Below are 19737 nucleotides of genomic sequence, written 5' to 3'. Positions count from 1 at the left end.
GTCAGTATTTGCCTGCACTGAGAAGAGTTGCTAATGCTTTAAAGCTGGAGGCTGCTTCAGCAGCTTTTCACGGGCCGAGCTCTGCGTGTGCGCATGTGTGTGTCTGTCTGACGTGGCTTGGGATGCACGCCAAACATTATTTACTCTGGTGGGAACACACAGTCAGAGGCTTTTTATAGTATGTGCTAACCAGCCAGGAAAGTTTTAGTAAAATGTCTTAGAAGTTTGAGCAAGCAGTATAAAGAAGGAGGCTTCTCTTCAGTTTTCTTACAGGGAGGACTTTCTCCTTTCTGTTGATTGCAATTTTACATGTGAAAGCAGAAATACGACAGTTTCCCTCACTGTGCCTTGATTTCTAATGATGCTGTAGGATTCATGTGAGCTGTGTTGCTTCTTTGGCAGTCTCTTAAAAAACATTCAGAACCACCCACCCATCTCTATATAATAGGACTTTATATTACACCATTTTTCCTGGAACCGGTAGTTGTTTTTACAGTTGCTGAATGTAACAGAGAATCCCCTGGTTTTTCCCTGCTTCAGCAGGAATGTTAGAGGTTTAAATGTTCCAGATTCAGATACTGATCAATGACTTCTCTTATCACTTTACTACACGAGTGAATGAATATGCAGACATTGTTGCTGTCAGACAGTTCATGGCATCATCAAGTTAGGATGCCATGTTACAACATTTCTGTGAGAAAATAGATTAGGTAGATATATACTGTTTCCTTGTCTTGATTGATTTATGTTTGTGACCAGTTGGATATTTCGATGTTTTAGGTGCTACAAAAACTACTGAATAGCTTATAAATTTAATATTTATCTGAAGGAATATTTGAAACATTGTATACCTACTACAGCGTTAAAAAAATGCCTTAAATGTGTTACATGTTTCCTTTGGTGTGTTCCTTAGTTTAAATTGCTGGAGTGAGCAAACTTGTAAAAGGCTGGGGAAATGTGTTTAAATTAGCAGTTTAGTGCCTAGGGCACAAGACTGGGGATTGAAGGAGAAGATGTTCTTTCTGCCCCAAAAGCACACAGCAGGTTGGTGACCAGTTGCATGGCCAGACATTTTTTGCTTTCCTCCTTCTTATGTGTTTCCTTTACACCACATATTTTGGGAAAGTCTTCCTTAAACTTTTTGGAAAGCCTCTCTCCTACCAGTTAGGCCCTCTCTGCTGGCACAAATGATTTTCAGCCAGTACATGGAGACTTGGGGTTTCATGGCTGCTTTGATGTGACAGAAGTCTGTGATGCAGCTTCCCTCTCCTTTGTGCCACCAGTGCCACTGGTGCAGCTGCAGTGAGCTTGCCTGGATTGTGCTAAGCTGAATCAGAGAGATGACTTGGCCAGAAGCTCATCTTTTTGGCTCGTCTGGTGAACTCTGGTTGAAAACAGATGCTTCTGGTTGGTGTGTGGATTGTGTCAAATTAGATGAACTATACAATCACAGCCTGATTATCTCCTTGCCATGGCAAGATTCATCAGTGGAGGCTCATGGCCTTAAAAACAACTGTAAAGGATTTAAGCCTGTGTTAAACAGGCAACTCACTAAATGTGATAAAGGGAATACACTTTGAAATTTGGAGGTAATTGGCGCCCTTGCCAATCTGTGTTACAGATGCAGCTATTTCAGATTTCAGTATTGTTAAAATTCTTTTTGTTAATGTGAAAAGTAGCTGTTGTGTGCAAGTCCTCGTCACACCAGATACCTGAACAGAAGGCCTGGATGTGCAGAGAAATGTTTCTAACCAAAACCAGGCTGAAAGACCTTAGGTCTGTCTGTGTGCAACATAAGGGAAGTAAAATATTGGCAATACTATTTTGCAGATAAGGAGTTGTATGCCTGGATGAAGTGTGTGAAGGGACAGCCTCATGATCACAAGCACCTGATGCCAACACAGATTATTCCAGGCTCTGGTAAGACCATGTGCAAACAAGCAGAAACTGTTTCTTTCCCGTGCCTTTCTGTAAAGAGAGGCCAGAGTTGTTTCTTGAAACTTCTCATTTTCCACTTAAAAACCTGGGAATTGGGTTAAAGTGTTGCAAGAAGGCAAGTGGTTCTGGGCAGTTGCCAGCACTGGGCAGCGATGATGATGATGAGAGTAAAAGGAGTGTGCTGACTCCCCTGTGTAAAGGAGAGTTTGTGGGACAGGCAGTGAAGAAATTGAGGGCCTGTTTTGTGGTGGATTTGAACATTTTCAGAGCAGAATAAACCAGTCAGAACATACTTAATACCTCCGACCTTAGCTGTTCAAAGAAAATCTTCATATAGTACTAGTGAGGCAATGGATTTTTGGGGATTTGTTTTCGCTGTTGTCTGCCTCATACACAAAAAAGAAAAGAAATGTTTTGGTTCAGATGATTGAGCAAAATGCAGTGAATGAGCTTGTGATAATTGAAAAATTAAGCAGGGATCATAAACCCAGCTAGATTCAGAATTCTGCTTACAACTAAGTAAGTTTTCTGAAGTTGTGCCATTAGGTGGAGTGTAGTGGTTGTTAGCACAAAATTTCTGTCAGCATTGATACAGACCAGAAAACAGAAAACTGAAATGTGCCCGTAAATATACTAAGTAGATTCCCAGGTTATTTTAAGCTGAAAATACAGAACCAGTCATTGTTCTGCGGGTTGTTGCACGTTAGTTCAGGTAGAAATGAAGGTTGGGTAGATTCCATAACAAATTCAAATTGTGGCATTTCCCAGAACAGGTTCTAGACTGAAACTGGTTTTAATTTTAAATTGTGAAAGTGGACCACTCATCTAGAAACAGCACAATGAAGACTGCCCACTTAACCTCAGTTTTGTTCTCCTGTGCAAACCCATTACCAAGCAGCCTTCATTTGTATCCTCACATACTGATTTTCTTTGTCAAGACATGGCTCACTTCAGTCTGTAGCTGATGGTTTTATTGAACAAAGCAATGATATACCCATTGAACAATGAGAAGTAAATAATTAATGGCTTGCCTGATGTGTGCCTTGCAGTGGGAATGCAGATTAAAGCTTACATTATTCAGAAGAGTAGTGTGCAATTATTTAATCGAATATCTCTCTGCACAAGCTTAAAGATAAACTGGGCAGCCATTTTGGAGTAGTTGTGAGTGGTAAATTCAGCATTTTTAATAGTTTAAAACATCACAATGTGTGTGCTGTAAAGAGGGTCACAAATGAATGACAGCTACTGATGGTTTTCTTCTTAATTGTCTTTAGTTTTGACAGATCTTTTAGATGCTATGCACAACATTAGAGAAAAATTTGAAATTAAATCCCATTGTCAGTGCACCACCAAGCAGAGCACACAAGCTGGCAAGCTCCCTGCAATGAATGGTGTGTCTCAGGTGAGTCTAAAATACGTGTATATATTGCATCCTGTTCAGGTGTTCTGATCCTGGTGGGGTTTTGTATTTAAATAGTACCAGTTGCATTTTAGTCTGCATATGTGGGGATTAAATGCTGGCCATATCTTTGAAATACCTTAAAGTGAAGCTATGTAGTTAAAAATAAATTTGTTCTTTACAGGTTTTGCAGAATGTCCTTAACCACAGTAATAAAATTTCTCTGTGTATGCCTGAGTCTCAACAGCAGAACACTCCTCAAAAGTCTGAGACAAATGGTAACGCAAGTCCAAGGAGTGATGTGAGCACAGACAGCAAGTTAACCCCGCCTGAATCCCAGTCCCCACTGCACTGGCTGGCTGATCTTGCAGAGCAAAAAGCCAGAGAAGAAAAAAAAGGTAGATGTTTGAAATTGTTATATCATGGCCATGGCTATGGGGGCACTGCTGGTGTGTTGCAGACAACACTAAGCTGGGAGCGTGTGTGGATCTGTTGGAAGGGAGGAGGGCCCTGAAGGAGAACTGGAATGGTTGGATGGATGGGCAGAGTCCAATAAGATGAAGTTGTATTAAGTCCAAGTGCCAAGTCCTGCATTTTGGCCACAAAAACCGCTGCAGTGCTCTAGGCTGGGGATGGTGTGGCTGGACAGTGCCCAGGCAGAAAGGGACCTGGGGGCACTGGTGACAGCAGCTGAACATGAGCCAGCAGTGTGCCCCGGTGTGCCCTGGCAGCCAAGAAGGCCAAGGGCACCTGGCCTGGATCAGGAATGGTGTGGCCAGCAGGAGCAGGGAGGTCATTCTGCCCCTGTACTGGGCACTGGTGAGGCCACACCTTGAGTGCTGTGTCCAGCTGTGTCCCCTCAGTTTAGGAAGGACATTGAGTGCTGTGTCCAGCTGTGTCCCCTCAGTTTAGGAAGGACATTGAGTGCTGTGTCCAGCTGTGTCCCCTCAGTTCAGGAAGGACATTGAGTGCTGTGTCCAGCTCTGGCCCCTCAGTTTAGGAAGGATGTGCAGACGCTTGAGCGCATCCAGAGGAGGCACCGAGGCTGGTGAGGGGCTTGGAACACAAACCCTGTGAGGAAGGGCTGAGGGAGCTGGGGTTGTCCAGCCTGGAGAAAAGGAGACTCAGGGGTGACCTCATCACTCTCTACAGCTCTCTGAAAGGTGGCTGTAACCAGGTGTGGGTCAGTCTCCCAGGCAGCGACTGACAGAATGAGAGGACACAGTCTTAAACTGTGCCAGGGGAAATGGGGTTGGATATTTTTATGGAAAGAGTGATAAAGTACTGGAATTGCCTGCCCAGGGAGGTGGTGGGGTCGCCATCCCTGGATGTGTTTTAAAAAAGATTGGATGTGGCACCTGGTGCCATGGTTTGGTTGATGTGGTGTTAGGGCATGTGTTGGACTTGGCCTTAAAGGTCTCTTCCAACCTAATGATTCTGTGATTGTGTAATTGAATTAATAAAAAAGCCCCCACCATTTGCTGTTCACAAAAAAGAAAAGTGTTCTTTTCTTTACTGATGTCAACCTTGACCCTCCAATGCCTTTCCCTGGTGGCATCAGAATCCATCACCAGAAGATCCACTGGTGGAGGGCCTGTGTGCTGTGGACAGCATCTCTCCCTGGGGACAGGTCCTCACTCAGCTGTGCGTGACTGAGGCGCTGAGGAAGGCCTTGGCTTGCTCACACTGTTTGTGTTTGAAGGATGGGGTTCATCCTCTGGTGTGTGTCCAGGTGAATAAAGCACCAGTGCTGCACAGTCTGTTACCCCAGCAGGAGATGCAGGATGCTGGTGCTGTTCCTAGTGTGTGCCATGATACAGCAGTGTAAACTCGTAATGATTGTTTTTGTTTTAGAGAACAAAGAATGTCCTTCTGGAAAACATTCAAAGGAAGGGAAGGACCAGGATAATTTGGAGTCCCCAAACTGTAAAAATTCCCCTCCTGCATCCCAGAACAACGAGCAGGGCTCAACCTTACGAGATCTGTTAACTACAACAGCAGGCAAACTGCGTCTGGGTTCTACAGATGCTGGCATTGCTTTCGCTCCAGTTTACTCCACAGGAACAGCAGTAAGTGTTTACAGGATGCACAGCTTTTCTCTTAGGATTTGAAAACCTCTATCAATCTGTTCTGGCACATTACTGAGCAGTTTGATGGGTGTATTGCTTTAAATACTCATTCATAATTAAAACTTCTTATATGCATACGCACATTTTAATGTTTTATTTGGTTTTGTATATGGTGATAATTGAGACAACATGAGAAATGTTATCCTCTTTCAGAAGGAATTGCATGAAGTTGCAATTACATTGTTCAAGCATACATTTTTTTTTCTAACAGAGTGGCAAGAGTGGAAGGACTATGCCAAACATTCTTGATGACATAATTGCTTCAGTAGTAGAAAACAAGATTCCACCAAATAGAGCACCAAAGATAAATGTAAAATCTGAAATAAAAGAGGAGCCAAAGGATGATAAGAAATGTATTCAGGATGACTGCAGTAAACGGTACAGTGATATCCAGTATTCGTGGATCTGTGATAAGCATGTTCTGTGGCTCAGAGACCATAAAAACAGCAACAACTGGAAGCTCTTCAAAGAGTGCTGGAAACAAGGAAGGGTAGGTTTTGAGCAGGTTCATTGGTAAAGTGACATCAGCACGAGCTCTGGGGAGTTGTGTATTGAAAGACAGAAATGCCCAACTCCATGTTTGAAACTGGGGGTTCAAACCCCTCAAACAAGGTTGTCAGGTACAGCCACAAATGAACCTTGTGTAGTTAAACTTGAGTTAACCCATAATAGTAAATAAGACATTTCTGTTGTGGAGTTTCAGATTGCAAAAAGAGGTGACACCTTTGGGTGTGGGTGCTGCTGGAGGAAGTGTCAGCAGCTCAGTGAGGGCAGGGTCTTCATGTGTCTTCAGACACATTTGTGTTCCAGTTCAGTTAAAGAATTTGTCTATTTGGGGAAGGATAAGTGCTGATTTTTAAAAATGATTTCATTTTACTCTTTACAGCCTGTTTTGGTGTCTGGTATGCATAAGAAAATGAATTTCAGCCTGTGGAAAGCTGAGTCAATCAGTCTGGATTTTGGAAACCAGCAAGCTGATATCTTGAATTGCAAGGACAGTATCATTTCAAACACCAATGTCAAGGAATTCTGGGATGGTTTTGAAGATGTTTCAAGTATGTTCCTTAAAATGTATTCTGATATTGATTCTGAGCATGATCAGTGTTAGAAACTGCAGTTAAAAATTATCATTATGGATCTTGAGGCTTTGAAGAAACTTTAAAAAGAAAGCTCTAGGTAATCTGTTTTCAAGGAATGTGGTGGAAACTTGGATTTTGTATCTCTGCAGAATTAAGGATGCACTATCATTCTAGCCAGGTCTGACTAAGAAACCAGACAAATGTCTTTGTTACTTAATTAGCTGAGTTTGGTTTGTATCATTCTTGAGTCTTGAAATCAACTGTCCCATTTATGCGTGAAATTTTGATTATTGGCAGGTTTAGAGTTAATGTTTGTTTTTTAGTTGAATAAAGTAAAATGCCTACAGGATTTTAGTTTTTAGTTATTTCTGTGTTACTTACAGAGCGGCAGAAAGTAAAAAATGGAGAAACAGCTCTACTAAAACTGAAAGACTGGCCTTCTGGGGAAGATTTCAAGGCCATGATGCCAGCAAGGTATTTTGAGTTTAATACTAGATGTTCTTAAGTCAATCTTAATATTATTCTATTTTCTCTCTCTACATAATGGCACAAAGTCAATTACATTCTTTTTTTCTTTTCTCCTCCAGATATGAGGACTTACTAAAAAGTTTACCCTTGCCTGAATATTGTAGTCCAGAAGGAAAACTGAACCTGGCTTCTCATCTGCCAGGATTTTTTGTCCGTCCGGATTTGGGACCCAGACTGTGCAGTGCATATGGTGAGTTTGCCCCACAAGGGCAGCAGTTCTCTTAAATTTTCAGAATATCAAACATTACCATTCTGAGCTTTCTTGAAGGATAATTGTTGACTGAATGTAGGGGAAGTACTGCCTGGCTTGGGTATTTAGCAGTACTTGCAACTGGGCCATGAGAGTCTATTTGTTTCTCCATTTCTTTCCATCTTTTCTTGGGCTGTTACAGTCTTCTGAAGCATGTAAATGTTTAGCTGCTTCTAGACAGTGATAGAACCTGTCTTTAGTAATGCTGTGTGACAAAATACTTCCTGAAATGCCATTGTGTTCATAATTCTGGTCATAAATTCATCTCATCATATTTCTCATAATTTATTTTGTGTGCTGTACACTCAAAAACCTGTTAAGAAAAGATTGATTCCCTCAGACATTGTCTGCTCCTTCTTTTGCAAAGAAATTTGTACAATTCTGGTTTACAAATTGTTGTAATAGGACAAGAAGTGAGTAGTAATTTGAGACACAATGGCTTTGATTTTAAAAGTTCTCCAGATATTGTGTGAAAGAAGCTTAACAGTAGTGATAATGGCATGGGTCTGAGAACTGCATCATTAATGCCACTCTGAGGTAATACTGCTCCAAGGCTTAGTGTTCCAGAATGTCCTTTTGACTTAAGAATGTTCATTTCCACTTCTTGAAATTAAAACTAATTTTCCTCTTTGGGCATTATGTTGATGAAGAACTCTGTTACAGCCAGACATAAAAGTGACAGATTTGGTAGCCTTGTGTATTCACTGTATTCTGCCCTGAGCAACCTGAAGGGTTGAGGAGGAATGGAACATAGTGGGCAGGAAATGTCTCTGTTCTGCTGGAGGGTTTTGCTCTGACACAAATGCTGTGTAGGGACAGGTACCTGGGCTGAGGGAGAATCTCGAGAGCTCTGTTAAAAAGTAATGTTTTGTTGTTTAGCAGGTGAACTAAAACCGTGTTTTTAATTTGTCTATCTCAGCGATGCCAAGTACACTTCAGAAATTTCTTCCCCGTTGTTGCATGTCCTGATTTGAATATGCAATACAAACAAATCTTCATTTTATCTTGTAACATAGGTGTGGCTGCTACTAAAGACCATGACATAGGAACCACAAATCTGCATATTGAAGTTTCTGATGTCGTGAACATCCTTGTGTATGTTGGCATAGCCAGAGGAAATGGAGTGCTTTCCAAATCAGGTAAGGTGAAGCTCACTCACTGTAAGGGGTGTAGATGGACTGAATGTTCTGCCCTTCTAAAATTGACACTGTTCTTCAGAAGGCAATGAAAGGGATCCATAAGAACTTGCTTTCAGCTGGGAGATTCTTTGTTTCAAGGGTTTGCACACACATTAGTTCTGTATAAAATACACTGCAGTTCATGAATTATGAAATGGTGTTTCAGACTCTTTCCACTTTTTTGCCATTGTGTATAATTGATGCACCATTCCTGTGCTGGGACTGGCATAGCTAATGGGAGCGCAGGGTGAAGGATTTTTTCTGGAAGCTGTGCTGGTTCTAACCATTATGTCAGGATGATGTATTTGCCAGACCTTCTGTTTATGCTGCTTCTTCTGGATGCATTGTGCTTACTCTATTGAATTTGGGCTGTAATGTAATTTTTCAGCACTGGAGAGCCTAAATTGGTGTATGTTAGTCATCTCTATGAGGTTTATTGCTTATTGGAAACAGTCTTTAAATCACCGAAATAGTTTTGTTTCTTTGCCCTCTTTCTTTTGTCCTCTTACTCTATAATCAGCAAGTGTAGGTTTGGGGTGTGACTAATAGAGCTGCAGTGAGGTTTGTCTTCCATTTGCTCTGTGCTCACTTGTGTATGCACCGAGTTAACAGCAGCAAATTTGGGCATGCTAAACACCGCTTGTGCTGACTGCAGGACAGCACCTTTCTCATCTTTTCATTCTTTGGTACCAGCTCTGCTTGTTTGTATCAGATAGGAAATTGTGTTGAATTCAGGAAATGTGAAAAAGTTACAAAATTCAACCTATTTTTAAGGTGTCCACGTCATTCATGTTCTAGTAACACTGAACAGGAAGATCACCTGGTGGCTTCTGTTGTATTCAGCAAACTTTCATCTGCTCAGTGTCACACAAGAAATTTGAAAAGAAGGTGTTTCATTCCAACGTTTTTTCTCCTCCTCACATTTAAAAAATATTTTTGTTGAACCTTAGGAGTTTTGAAGAAGTTGGAAGAGGAAGACTTGGATGACCTTTTAAGGAAGCGGTTGAAAGATTCAAGTGAATTACCTGGTGCTTTATGGCACATTTATGCTGGCAAAGATGCTGACAAGATAAGAGAGTTTCTGCAAAAGGTTAGATTTATTGCACATAATTTCTACATATAACCTAAGTAATTAGGGTTAGTAATTAGATATTACCCAAGTAATTGGTAAATCAAAAGGGGCTGGCAAAAACCACAAACCCCACCTCAGTGTTATAGAAGGAAGAAAGGCAAAATGATTTCCTTTATAGCACATGAAATAAATTATACTTGACCTGCTGCACCACCAACAAAGAAAATATGTAGCACATATATTCTCTTTGTAAGAGTGACAGATGGCCTGTAACTGAAGGCCCAGGAGGGCATGGAGATCTCCTGTTGCCCTGCTCTAATACCAAACATGATTTGTGGGATGATGTTTTCCTGTCACTGATCCATTATTGTGTTATCACTGCTGAATTTTGGGTGGATTTTCCCATGCCAAATGCCCTGAGCTCACCAGGCAGTGAGCACTGATCTCTGCCAGGACTCTCACATCAGGCAGCACCAGGAACGTGGCTGGGCTCTTGGAGAGGGTGGAGACAGTGGGTAACATCCCCCAGGGCAGCAAACCTCCCTGGCCGTGCTGCAGATCATCCCCAGCAGCGTGTGATGGATGAGTTAGAGCCACATCAAACCCTGCAGGTCATTACCCAGGATGAGTGTCTGTCAGTGCATCCAGTGCAGGGATACCCCCTTGGAAGCAGTTTTCTGTGCCTTGTCCTTAGCATGTTTTTGTGCTCTGGAAGTGGCCGTGATAGATGACACAGAAATGCCCAAGTGTCACTGAGGTGACTGCTGGAGGAGATGTCTTTACTGTCTTCTGGGAGGAGAGGTCTGATGGGTTTTAGCTGGCTGCAGCAAAGGGGTGCATAAACAAACCAGAGGCCAAGGACTGCTGTGAGCAGGGAAAGCCAAAGAGAAGGAGCAGTGAAGATTCCCTGGGACAATAAAGCAGTGTTTCTGTACCAGGGCAGCTGTCCTCCAGTGACTCAAACATTTGCTCTTTGGCAGGCTGAACTCTGGGGAAAATGAGCACTGGTAAATAAAACAAAGCTAATGCCAGGAGATTATGAATTCTACAGCAAGACTTTTTTGTTCATTCAAAAAGTAGATGCTCGTAAATTAGATGGTGGCTTTTCAGTTCAAAAAAGAGAGTTGTGAATGAAGTCATGAATGCAGAAGAATAGGTGGACATAGGGAGTATTCAGCATTTCCTCTCAGAGCACTTGGGAAACTACTGGGAATAGCTGTGAAACTATTTGAGCAGCAGGTTTAAAACAGAAGCATTTAGGATGCTGTGTAAAGAAGTTTGTCATTTGCTATCACAGTTTGTCCTGGTATCCCAGATGAATTGTGTACCACCATGTATTTTAAGAGAGGATATTTGGGAAATACTGAATTGGAGATTAATTGATGGGTAAGCACAGGAACTGCTTTCCTGCTGATAAGATATAAAATCTCAGTATCTTGTTAGAAGGGTGATAATAGTCAAAGAGAGTATCAAGCTCTGGATCACGTAATTACCTTTATTTAATAAATAAAAGCAAAAAAAATTGTTTTTAATGAGATACTTGTTTCATGACTCATGACAGGCGGATTAGCTCTGTGTTCTTTATATGTGATCACTTTTTTCTTTTAGTGACTAGGATTTAATAGCAGTTGATTAAGAGTAATATTTGTTCTCCTGTGGTTCACTTGATGAGAAATGGTTGTGCAATTCCATTTACCAATGTGAGGAAGAATTTTTGTGCTCATCATTTTTCTGAACACCTTCACAGGATGGTAGGAGAGCAGCTTCTTATCCCAGCATGGCTGGGGTTGGAAGGGGCCCCTCGAGGTCCCTTGTCCAGCCCTGTGCTCAGGCAGAGTCACCTGGAGCAGGTTTGCCAGGACTGCAACCCGTGGCTTTATTGGCTGCTTTTTTCCTGAGCTGAGGTAGTGGTGATTCAGTGTCAAAACTGAAGAAAGTTCTAAGCCTGAGGGATTTGTGGCATAGGAACTCCTGAGCTCAGATTTTATTCTCTGGATGAAAGAAGTCACACAGAGAGAACGTTGCTTATTAATAGATTATTACAACAATAATAGATTATTGTGCTGAGTTGTTTAAAGCTCTGCATTTTGGAGTGGGAGTGCTGCAGATGTCTTCAGTTGAGTGAGACTTCCCAGATCCTTGGGGGGTGTTTTGAATTGCTAGCAGGGTTCTTGTTTGGGGATTGGGAACTGAGTGACATTGCTTGGCAAGGTGGGTATACATAACATTTATCAGCAAAAGGTTGGATTCTTTTGGAAATGATTTGGGATCTTTTCTGTACTTAACAGATAGCAAAGGAGCAAGGCCTGGAAGTTTTACCAGAGCATGATCCAATCCGTGACCAGAGTTGGTATGTGAACAAAAAACTTCGCCAAAGACTTTTTGAAGAGTATGGAGTAAAAACCTGCACGGTTATTCAGTTCCTCGGTGATGCTATTATTCTACCCGCAGGAGCACTGCATCAGGTAATGTACCTTAGGTGTAAAAACATACAGGATTCAATTGCACATTTGCTGTATAATAACTTTTTTCTAAAGACATGGATACATCTGTGCTCAATTACATTTTATTTTTTTATTAGCATCTATTAGCATGTAGGAATGTAAATTAAGGTAGATCTGCTGGTGTAGCTAATGTACAGCAAATTGAATGCCTTAAGTACTAGTTCCTTTTTTGCTTTACAATTACAAGTGAATAGACCATTATTAACCATTGTTTTCCACTTTGCATTTCTGTAGCAAATTGCTAAACAAACTGAGTCTAGTTATGGCAGAGTCAGGTTAGTAACTTTTTTTCTTCTAAGCCAAAAGTTAACCTAATCAAGAAGGAGCAGGGAGAGCAACTTGAGCAGGTAAAAACACCTCTATGTCAGGTGTCATTGTTTCTGTCTTTAGCCATAAGAGACTTGCAGTGAGTGTTCTGGTGTTTCTGTAAGAGATATTTGGTTGTTTTCCCATGCCACATTGAAGTTCCTTTTAATGCAGAAGGTACATCAATCACCAGGAGTCATCATTGTCTCTTCAGCAGTTTTTCTTACTGTGAGAAAGGGTGATAGCACCTTTGCAGCAGCTGAGCTGGTTTAATCCCTAGTTGGGTAAGAAAACTGCCAGTGGGGCTGTTCTGGAGAAACAGGATGAATTTGTGTCATTCTGCCTCAGCTGCCCCCGGCACAAAGGGTTTGTTACTGCCTTTGGGCCTTTTCCTCACAGTCTGTGAACTGCTGCTCCTTGGTGAGAAGAGGAAAAAAGCTCAGTTGTTAGATGAGATTTTTGGGCCATTGTAGATGTCTTTCTTTGCTGCTTCAGCAGGGAATGGAGCCTGCTGGCTCACTGTCTTGCCAGCTGTCAGGCACCACTACTGAGGTCTCTGACTGGCAAGGAATGAGGAGCATCCCCACCCTGCCGTTGGTGTAAACCATCGAGGTGGTGGAGATCTCTCACTGATCTCCCTGTGGGTTCAAGGGAGGCCAAGCCTTTCTGAGGAAGGTGCTGCTTGGGTTCCAGTCTGCAGATCAGCTTCCAGCTGTGGCACAGAGGAAGCAGTGGCTCACCGTGTCCCTGTGGGCAGGGCAGTGGTGTTTTCTCTGTGACAAACTGCCTGGGGTGCAGTGATGACAGGGGAATGTCCCTGCTGTGTCTGTTGTGGGGCACTGAAAGAAACGGGTACCTTACCCAGACCAGGCTCCTCCTCATCCCACTGCGTGCCTGGGTGGGTTTGACATGGTGGTACATAGCCCTGGGTGGTCTGGGTGGGTTTGACATGGTGGTACACAGCTCTGGGTGGGTTTGACATGGTGGCACATAGCCCTGGGTGGGTTTGACATGGTGGCACATAGCCCTGGGTGGGTTTGACATGGTGGCACATAGCCCTGGGTGGGTTTGACATGGTGGCACACAGCTCTGAGTGGGTTTGACGTGGTGGTACACAGCTCTGGGTGGGTTTGACGTGGTGGTACACAGCTCTGGGTGGGTTTGACATGATGGTACACAGCTCTGGGTGGGTTTGACATGGTGGTACACAGCTCTGGGTGGGTTTGACATGGTGGCACATAGCTCTGCGTGATTTGGGTGGGTTTGTTTTATGGCACAGGAAAGAAAGGACCCAGACAGCCCCAAACAGGCCTTGGTGAGCCAAATTTAGAGGGGTGTAGGTTGCCTTCCCCTGTACAATGACTCAGGGCTTCGTGTTGTTTCACAACTGTGGAGGGACATCTGACATTGCTGCTGTTCCTGGCTCCTGTTGGGCTAAAGAAGTTGGCACTCCAGAGTCATGTATTGCATCCTCTAGCAGCCTTACTCTGATCTCAGGAAACAAGAGATACAGCCCAGATGGAAAAGTGGAAAGGGAACCCAGGGGAAGTAGCAAATGTACTGGGAAATCTGTTCTATAAAACATGTGCCATTATATAAAGGCATACAGAATATAAAACATGCAGTACTGGAACTGTTCCAGGCTTCCCTATACTTCATATGTTTAAGGACCAAAAATAAGACCACTCTTATCTTTATCTCCTTGGCTTTAAACTGCAGATTGTGTTTGAAGTGGTAATGTTCTAGCTTCTGGCACTAAGGAGTTAATAACATGGTGTTTTTAAACCTCAGTGGGTGAAGCTGAGAACCTTTTCATCTTCAGTAGAAGTTCCTGTGAATCTGCCACGTAGGAGGAAATAAAAGCGTCGTGTTCTTTCATGTATGTGCAGAGCGCTCTCTGTAGAGATGCGTAAATACTGACCTTAGGGATCAGCACCAACACTTCAGAGGTACAGAGCACATTGAAAAACTGAAAAAGAAGTCTGCACAAGAATACATACCACGTTAGGTTTACACATCAAGTGTTTCAGATTTACGTGCACATTATGAACCTTTCAATTACTAGAACTGGGTGAGAGTTGATGCTGAATTAGGTGGTAAATTAACATTTCTATTTGCTCATGAGTAATGTTGTGGAGCAGAAGAAATCAGACTGAGGGCTAGAGCTAGGGAGCCTGGCTGCCTGTGGTCACTGTGAATGTGCAGTTCTGATACTTCCATTCTGGAGCCAGTCAGGATTGTTGGCACACTGCTGCTTCTGACGTGCTGGTCTAGAATTCACTGCCCAAACATGAAGGAAGTTGTGCATTTTTCTTCTGTATATTGTTTTTCCATCCCTCCCCCGGTTTGATGGATTCACGTCTGGCTTTTAAAGTAACTTACTCTTACATTTCATGGCAGCATGTAGCATTCCTCTTGCTCCCAGCCTCTCCCCCTCCCTGTGTACTTGGAGGCAGCAGTCACATCCTCCTTGTGGTGACTGCAGCAGGCAAAGTCAGACTGTTCCCGGGTGGGGTGGGAGGGACAGCTCTGCTGTGAGCTGTGACGGGCAGGGCAGCCTTGGCAGCTCCTCCTGTAGAGGGAATTGCTCTCTGGGGAGGAGAGTCCAGAAATAGCTCCAGCGTTGGGCCGGTCACCTCTGCAGATGCTTCCCTGGCTGCTCTGAGGGCATCTCCTTTCCTCCTGGCTGCACAGTTGGGAGCTCAGCAGTGTCCCTGCCTTGCTAAAGCCCGGCCTCGTTCCCTCTGTGGCACTTGTGAGCCCTCCCTGGAATTCCCCCAGCTAAAAAGGGTGTTGGTATTGTTCTTTTGGAAGAGTCGCTTTCTGCAGCTCCACTGTGGGTCGTGCTGTATCACAGACATCTCCAGGCACGGCCTCCCTGGTGTAACTTGGTAGCTCCAAATGGGTAAAATATTTTAACTAAAAATTAAAAGCTAGAAATACTGGAATCAGTGATTGAAATGTGGTGTTCAGGCACCCTGCAAAACTTGTTCATAGTGGAACAAGTTATTACAATGTTGTTTTTTATAGGGGCATTATCTTGATTTAACAGCAGGATTATATATTGTAAAATAACATGCTCAGAGGTAATGCGACATCCTGGCAGTGTTCTGATCAGGACTGTGGGATAAAGGTCTGGGCGTGGCACACGCTGGGCTCGCAGCTGAGCCTTGCAGGAAGGGGCCGAGGCTGTGGCCACCAGGATGGGTGGCTGGGTGGCCCTCTCTGCCCTGGCCCGGCCCGAGGCTGGGCCCTGCCCCAGAGCGTCTGCCCCGCATGGGCTGGGTGTAAGGCTGTTCTCAGCCCAGCTGGAAGCGGCACAGGCGTGGGAGTGCTGCACTCCTCGCCCCACAGACCTCAGGGGAATCGCTGCTAAACGTTTGTGTGTGTCACTGCATCAGCTTGTGTTATAGATATTATAAATAGAACTGCCTGGGGGCTGTCAGCGGGGCATTCCCATGCTGAGTACCAGAGCAGCTGGGTAAAATCTGTCCCTGCAAACTTTCACACGGATAAGACAGGCCCTGCAAGGGAGGGAAAAGCGGGCTTAAGGCACAGCAGAATTAAAGGTCTGAGGGAAACATTTCCTATTCTGCCATGGAGGGATGGGGAGTCAGTAAACCCTTGTCTTAGTAAGGAGAAAGTGAATGAAAGTGTGGGATTTGCATGGGCTGGCAAGGAAACCAAGGGCAGGTAGAGACTTGAAGGAGGTGTGAGAAGCCTGTGAGGGAGGGGAGGGGGCTGGAGCTGCACAGTGCCTCACCCCAAGCTCTAGAAAATTCCCAAGTGCTGGTGGGAGCCTCATGGTGGCACTTCTGCAGCTGCTGCCTCACCCCTGGGTTTCTGCTGTTTGCAAACTGTGTGCCATCAACAAACCCCCCTCGTGTCCAGAATGACTTCTGTTTTGATTAATTCTCAGGAGGGACCAGCACTGCTTTGTCCTTGATGATGATGAGCCATCAAAAACCCCTGTGTGCAACATGACTGCTGAGCTTTGGGGATTTCAGCTGTAGGGGGGAGCTGCTGTGTAAAATCAGACTTGAGCAGGGGTTTTGAAGAAGAAAGTAATTTTTAAATGAAGTCCTGTGTCCTCAGCTGTGTAGAACCGAGTGGTTTATTTGAATAGGTGTCAAATACCATAATGGATATTTTAGAATATGCATTTAAAACTCGAGATTTCTACATTTCACTTTAAAATATGCAGATCTCCATCAGTGCTGAGCAGGGTGGGATGGGGATGCTGGGATGGCTGAGGCTCTGCCTCCCCACCCCAGGTTTCAGGAATTCAAATTGATGCTACACACAGCCTCTGTGAGGAGCTGTTGGAGTTTGGGGAAAAGAGGGTTTTGACATGCTGAATTGCAGTGTAGTTCATAAGGGTTGAGGGGTGAAAACACAAGTGTTTTTGGAGGGAATGAACCGGTGGTTGGATCACAAGAAGGAAGCAATTTTCCCTTCCCCTGTCCTCCAGGTATGACCTGGGTGGCAGGAGATGGTGTCTGTTCCTCAGTAGTTGTCTCATGCCAGCAAGAAGAAACGTTTAGAGAAAGAAGAAAGTGCTCTTCTCGCCCTACCTCTCAGCCTCCCCGTTTCTCTGCTCATCCTCTCCCATGAGTGTGGAGCTTCCCGCGTGTGTGTGCGTGGCCCAGGCGCTGCGGGCAGGGCTGCCCCCGGGCCTGCCGCTCCCGGGCGGGTCAGCAGATCCGCGGCGCCGGGCGGGCCGTGGCCGTGGCCGTGCCGGGCGGGCTGTGGCCGTGGCCGTGGCCGTGCCGGGCGGGCCGTGGCCGTGGCCGTGGCCGTGGCCATGCCGGGCGGGCCGTGGCCGTGGCCGTGCCGGGCAGGCCGTGGCCGTGGCCGTGCCGGGCGGGCTGTGGCCGTGGCCGTGGCCGTGCCGGGCGGGCTGTGGCCGTGGCCGTGGCCGTGGCCGTGGCCGTGCCGGGCGGGCTGTGGCCGTGGCCGTGGCCGTGCCGGGCGGGCCGTGGCCGTGGCCGTGCCGGGCGGGCCGTGGCCGTGGCCGTGCCGGGCGGGCCGTGGCCGTGGCCGTGCCGGGCGGGCCGTGGCCGTGCCGGGCGGGCCATGGCCGTGCCGGGCCGGCCGTGGCGGCGGCGGCAGCGCCCCCGCAGCTGCCGAGGGGAGAACAACCCATCGGTGTGGAATTCACGGCAGAGCCGGCACACGGGCAGCTGTGCAGTGCTCGGAGCCAGCCTCTGCCAGAAGCCAGCCTAGATAAGTCAGACACACGTAATTGCTCTCCAGTGTAAAGGTGCCCGTTAGTCTGATAAGGCTGTGGTTAAGGCATCTCACAGACCCACTCTTTCCTCAGGTACCTCTGCCAAAGAATAACCCCAAATGCTAATTATCAATCTCTGCTTGTTATTTTGGATAGGTGCAAAATTTTCACAGCTGCGTTCAAGTAACAGAAGACTTTGTGTCTCCAGAACACCTTGTACAGTCATTTCACTTAACGCAGGAGCTGAGGCTGTCAAAGGAGGAAATCAATTACGATGATAAACTGCAGGTAGGAGATGAATGCTGCTCTGGAAGCGGCTGGGAAGGCAGGGCGTGCTCGGGCTCATTGAAATGCCGAGCGGTGCGTGGACCTACTTCCTTGCTGCTGTTCACACAGAATAACAATGAGCAGCAGCATGAATGCCAGGGCTGGAAATGACTCTCCCTTGAGCTGCTGGGTGTATTTCACATTACATTTTAAAATGTGTAAAAAGCTGTTCCTTTTGCACGGGCTTGATGAAGCCTTTCTTTTTTCCATCCACTAAGCTTAGGGCTCAGTCCTAAAGTTTGCAGAGTTCCTCGGGTCGTAGGCCTTGCTAAAATCTGTCCCGTGTTGTTGCAGGTTAAAAACATCTTGTATCATGCAGTTAAAGAAATGGTGAGAGCTTTGAAGATTCATGAAGGTGAAATGGAAGATATGGAGGAGAACTGAGCACTCTCTGCTTTTCCAGGTAGCATCACCCAGAGGCTGTTTCACCTGATCTCTGAACGCTATACACTAATTTAAGCTTCACAAACCATCAGTGCCAAGAAAACACGGTCATGGTATTTACTGGTTAATGACACTGCGACGGTAGAGCTTTGTATCACAGCCACTGTGATTCCATGTTCCACTTGCAAACAGCTGAGCAGCGTTCTGCTGTCTGTATTATAATGTACATGAAGTTTGTGAAATGTCAAAGATTTAAGATGATGTATTTATTTTTGGAAAAAACGACAAAATTCTATGCTATATTGTTGATCAAATGTAAATGTGACTTGTACAGTTTGCTAAAATAATTCAGATCTTTTTCACTACATTGAGACAGTTACTGTGAGAGTAGGACACAAACACCAGCTATTGCCTGCATTTGGGATCTTGCTGAGTCCGCACAGCAGTCATGTCATAATCTGAAAATTACTGCCAAATAATTGTAAACTTTGTAAAATATAAAGTATATAAAGTAGATATTAAATACAGACACTTCAGTATTTTATTGAAGCTATTCAGTGTACAATTAAACGTTTTCAAAAGGTGTAATTTATTTAAAAATTGTCTCATTTTGGTAAAATTTATGTGAACTTTTAAAGCTTAAATATTAAACTTAATATGCTATGTAAATATATACATATATACATTCAATGATGTATTTTTTTAAAACATTGGCTTGCTTTAATTTGTTAAAAGTGCAAGTGTTACACATGCTTTGTACATTGAAGTTGAAAGGGGTTTTACATTTTCCATTAAAATGACTTTGTCAGACGCGGGCTGTGCGGTGTTTGTTCGCTGGTGCCGGTGCTGCCCTCTGCGGGCCGCGGCCGGGACTGCGGGCGCGGGAAAGGCGTTTCTACAGAACGCGAATTTCCTAACAGCCTGCCCTTAACAGTTCAAGTAATGCTACAAAATAATGCAGGGTTTTAAATTTGTTGGTTTGTTTTTTATTTAAAAATTATGAATGTTAGCAGTTGAGCAGAAGTCTAGGTTTTGGAGTGAGTTTGAAAAGCTTCACAAGAAGTGTTAAGTTATTAAAATTATTCAAATACTTAGATTGATTATCAAATGTTAGGCAGAGCCACTGACAGCTGCCCCTGCCACCCTGGAGTGCTTCAGAGACCTGGGCAGGGATCCTGGCCCCTGCCTGTCAGGCTGAAGATGTTCTTCCCTCCTTAGGGGGAACTGGAGAGTGACTGAACAGTGCCAGGAGCTGTTAAAGTTCACAGGTACTCCAAATAGTACTAAAAGACACCAAGAAGTTGTTGAAGTACTTGGCGTACACATTCTGCTTACTCAGTTCCTTGGCTCTGTCAGAAGCCAAGCTCCCTGCTCCCCTGCAGGAAGTGAGAGCAGGGAGTGGGGCTGGCATTG

General features: G+C 44.7%; 1 protein-coding gene across 5 annotated transcripts in view; it reads left to right on the top strand.

Annotated features, from left to right (window-relative positions):
- JMJD1C (jumonji domain containing 1C) overlaps positions 1–19134 on the top strand; it is a 158865-nt gene extending 139731 nt beyond the window's left edge. For all 5 annotated transcript variants that reach the window (XM_063406124.1, XM_063406127.1, XM_063406128.1 and 2 more), the window contains 13 exons: positions 1831–1920; positions 3213–3340; positions 3522–3735; positions 5192–5406; positions 5678–5956; positions 6353–6521; positions 6929–7019; positions 7133–7263; positions 8340–8462; positions 9452–9591; positions 11862–12038; positions 17770–17901; positions 18235–19134. In XM_063406124.1, coding sequence (XP_063262194.1) covers positions 1831–1920; positions 3213–3340; positions 3522–3735; positions 5192–5406; positions 5678–5956; positions 6353–6521; positions 6929–7019; positions 7133–7263; positions 8340–8462; positions 9452–9591; positions 11862–12038; positions 17770–17901; positions 18235–18324 — 1979 coding nt within the window. In that variant the 3' untranslated portion in view covers positions 18325–19134. The remainder of the gene's footprint in view (positions 1–1830; positions 1921–3212; positions 3341–3521; positions 3736–5191; positions 5407–5677; positions 5957–6352; positions 6522–6928; positions 7020–7132; positions 7264–8339; positions 8463–9451; positions 9592–11861; positions 12039–17769; positions 17902–18234) is intronic.
- Positions 19135–19737: the final 603 nt, after the last annotated feature.

Source organism: Prinia subflava, chromosome 9, assembly GCF_021018805.1.
Source record: "Prinia subflava isolate CZ2003 ecotype Zambia chromosome 9, Cam_Psub_1.2, whole genome shotgun sequence".
NCBI classification, from domain to species: Eukaryota; Metazoa; Chordata; class Aves; order Passeriformes; family Cisticolidae; genus Prinia; species Prinia subflava.
The sequence above is the reverse complement of the archived record's forward strand: the minus strand, read 5'-3'. Positions and strand labels throughout refer to the sequence as shown.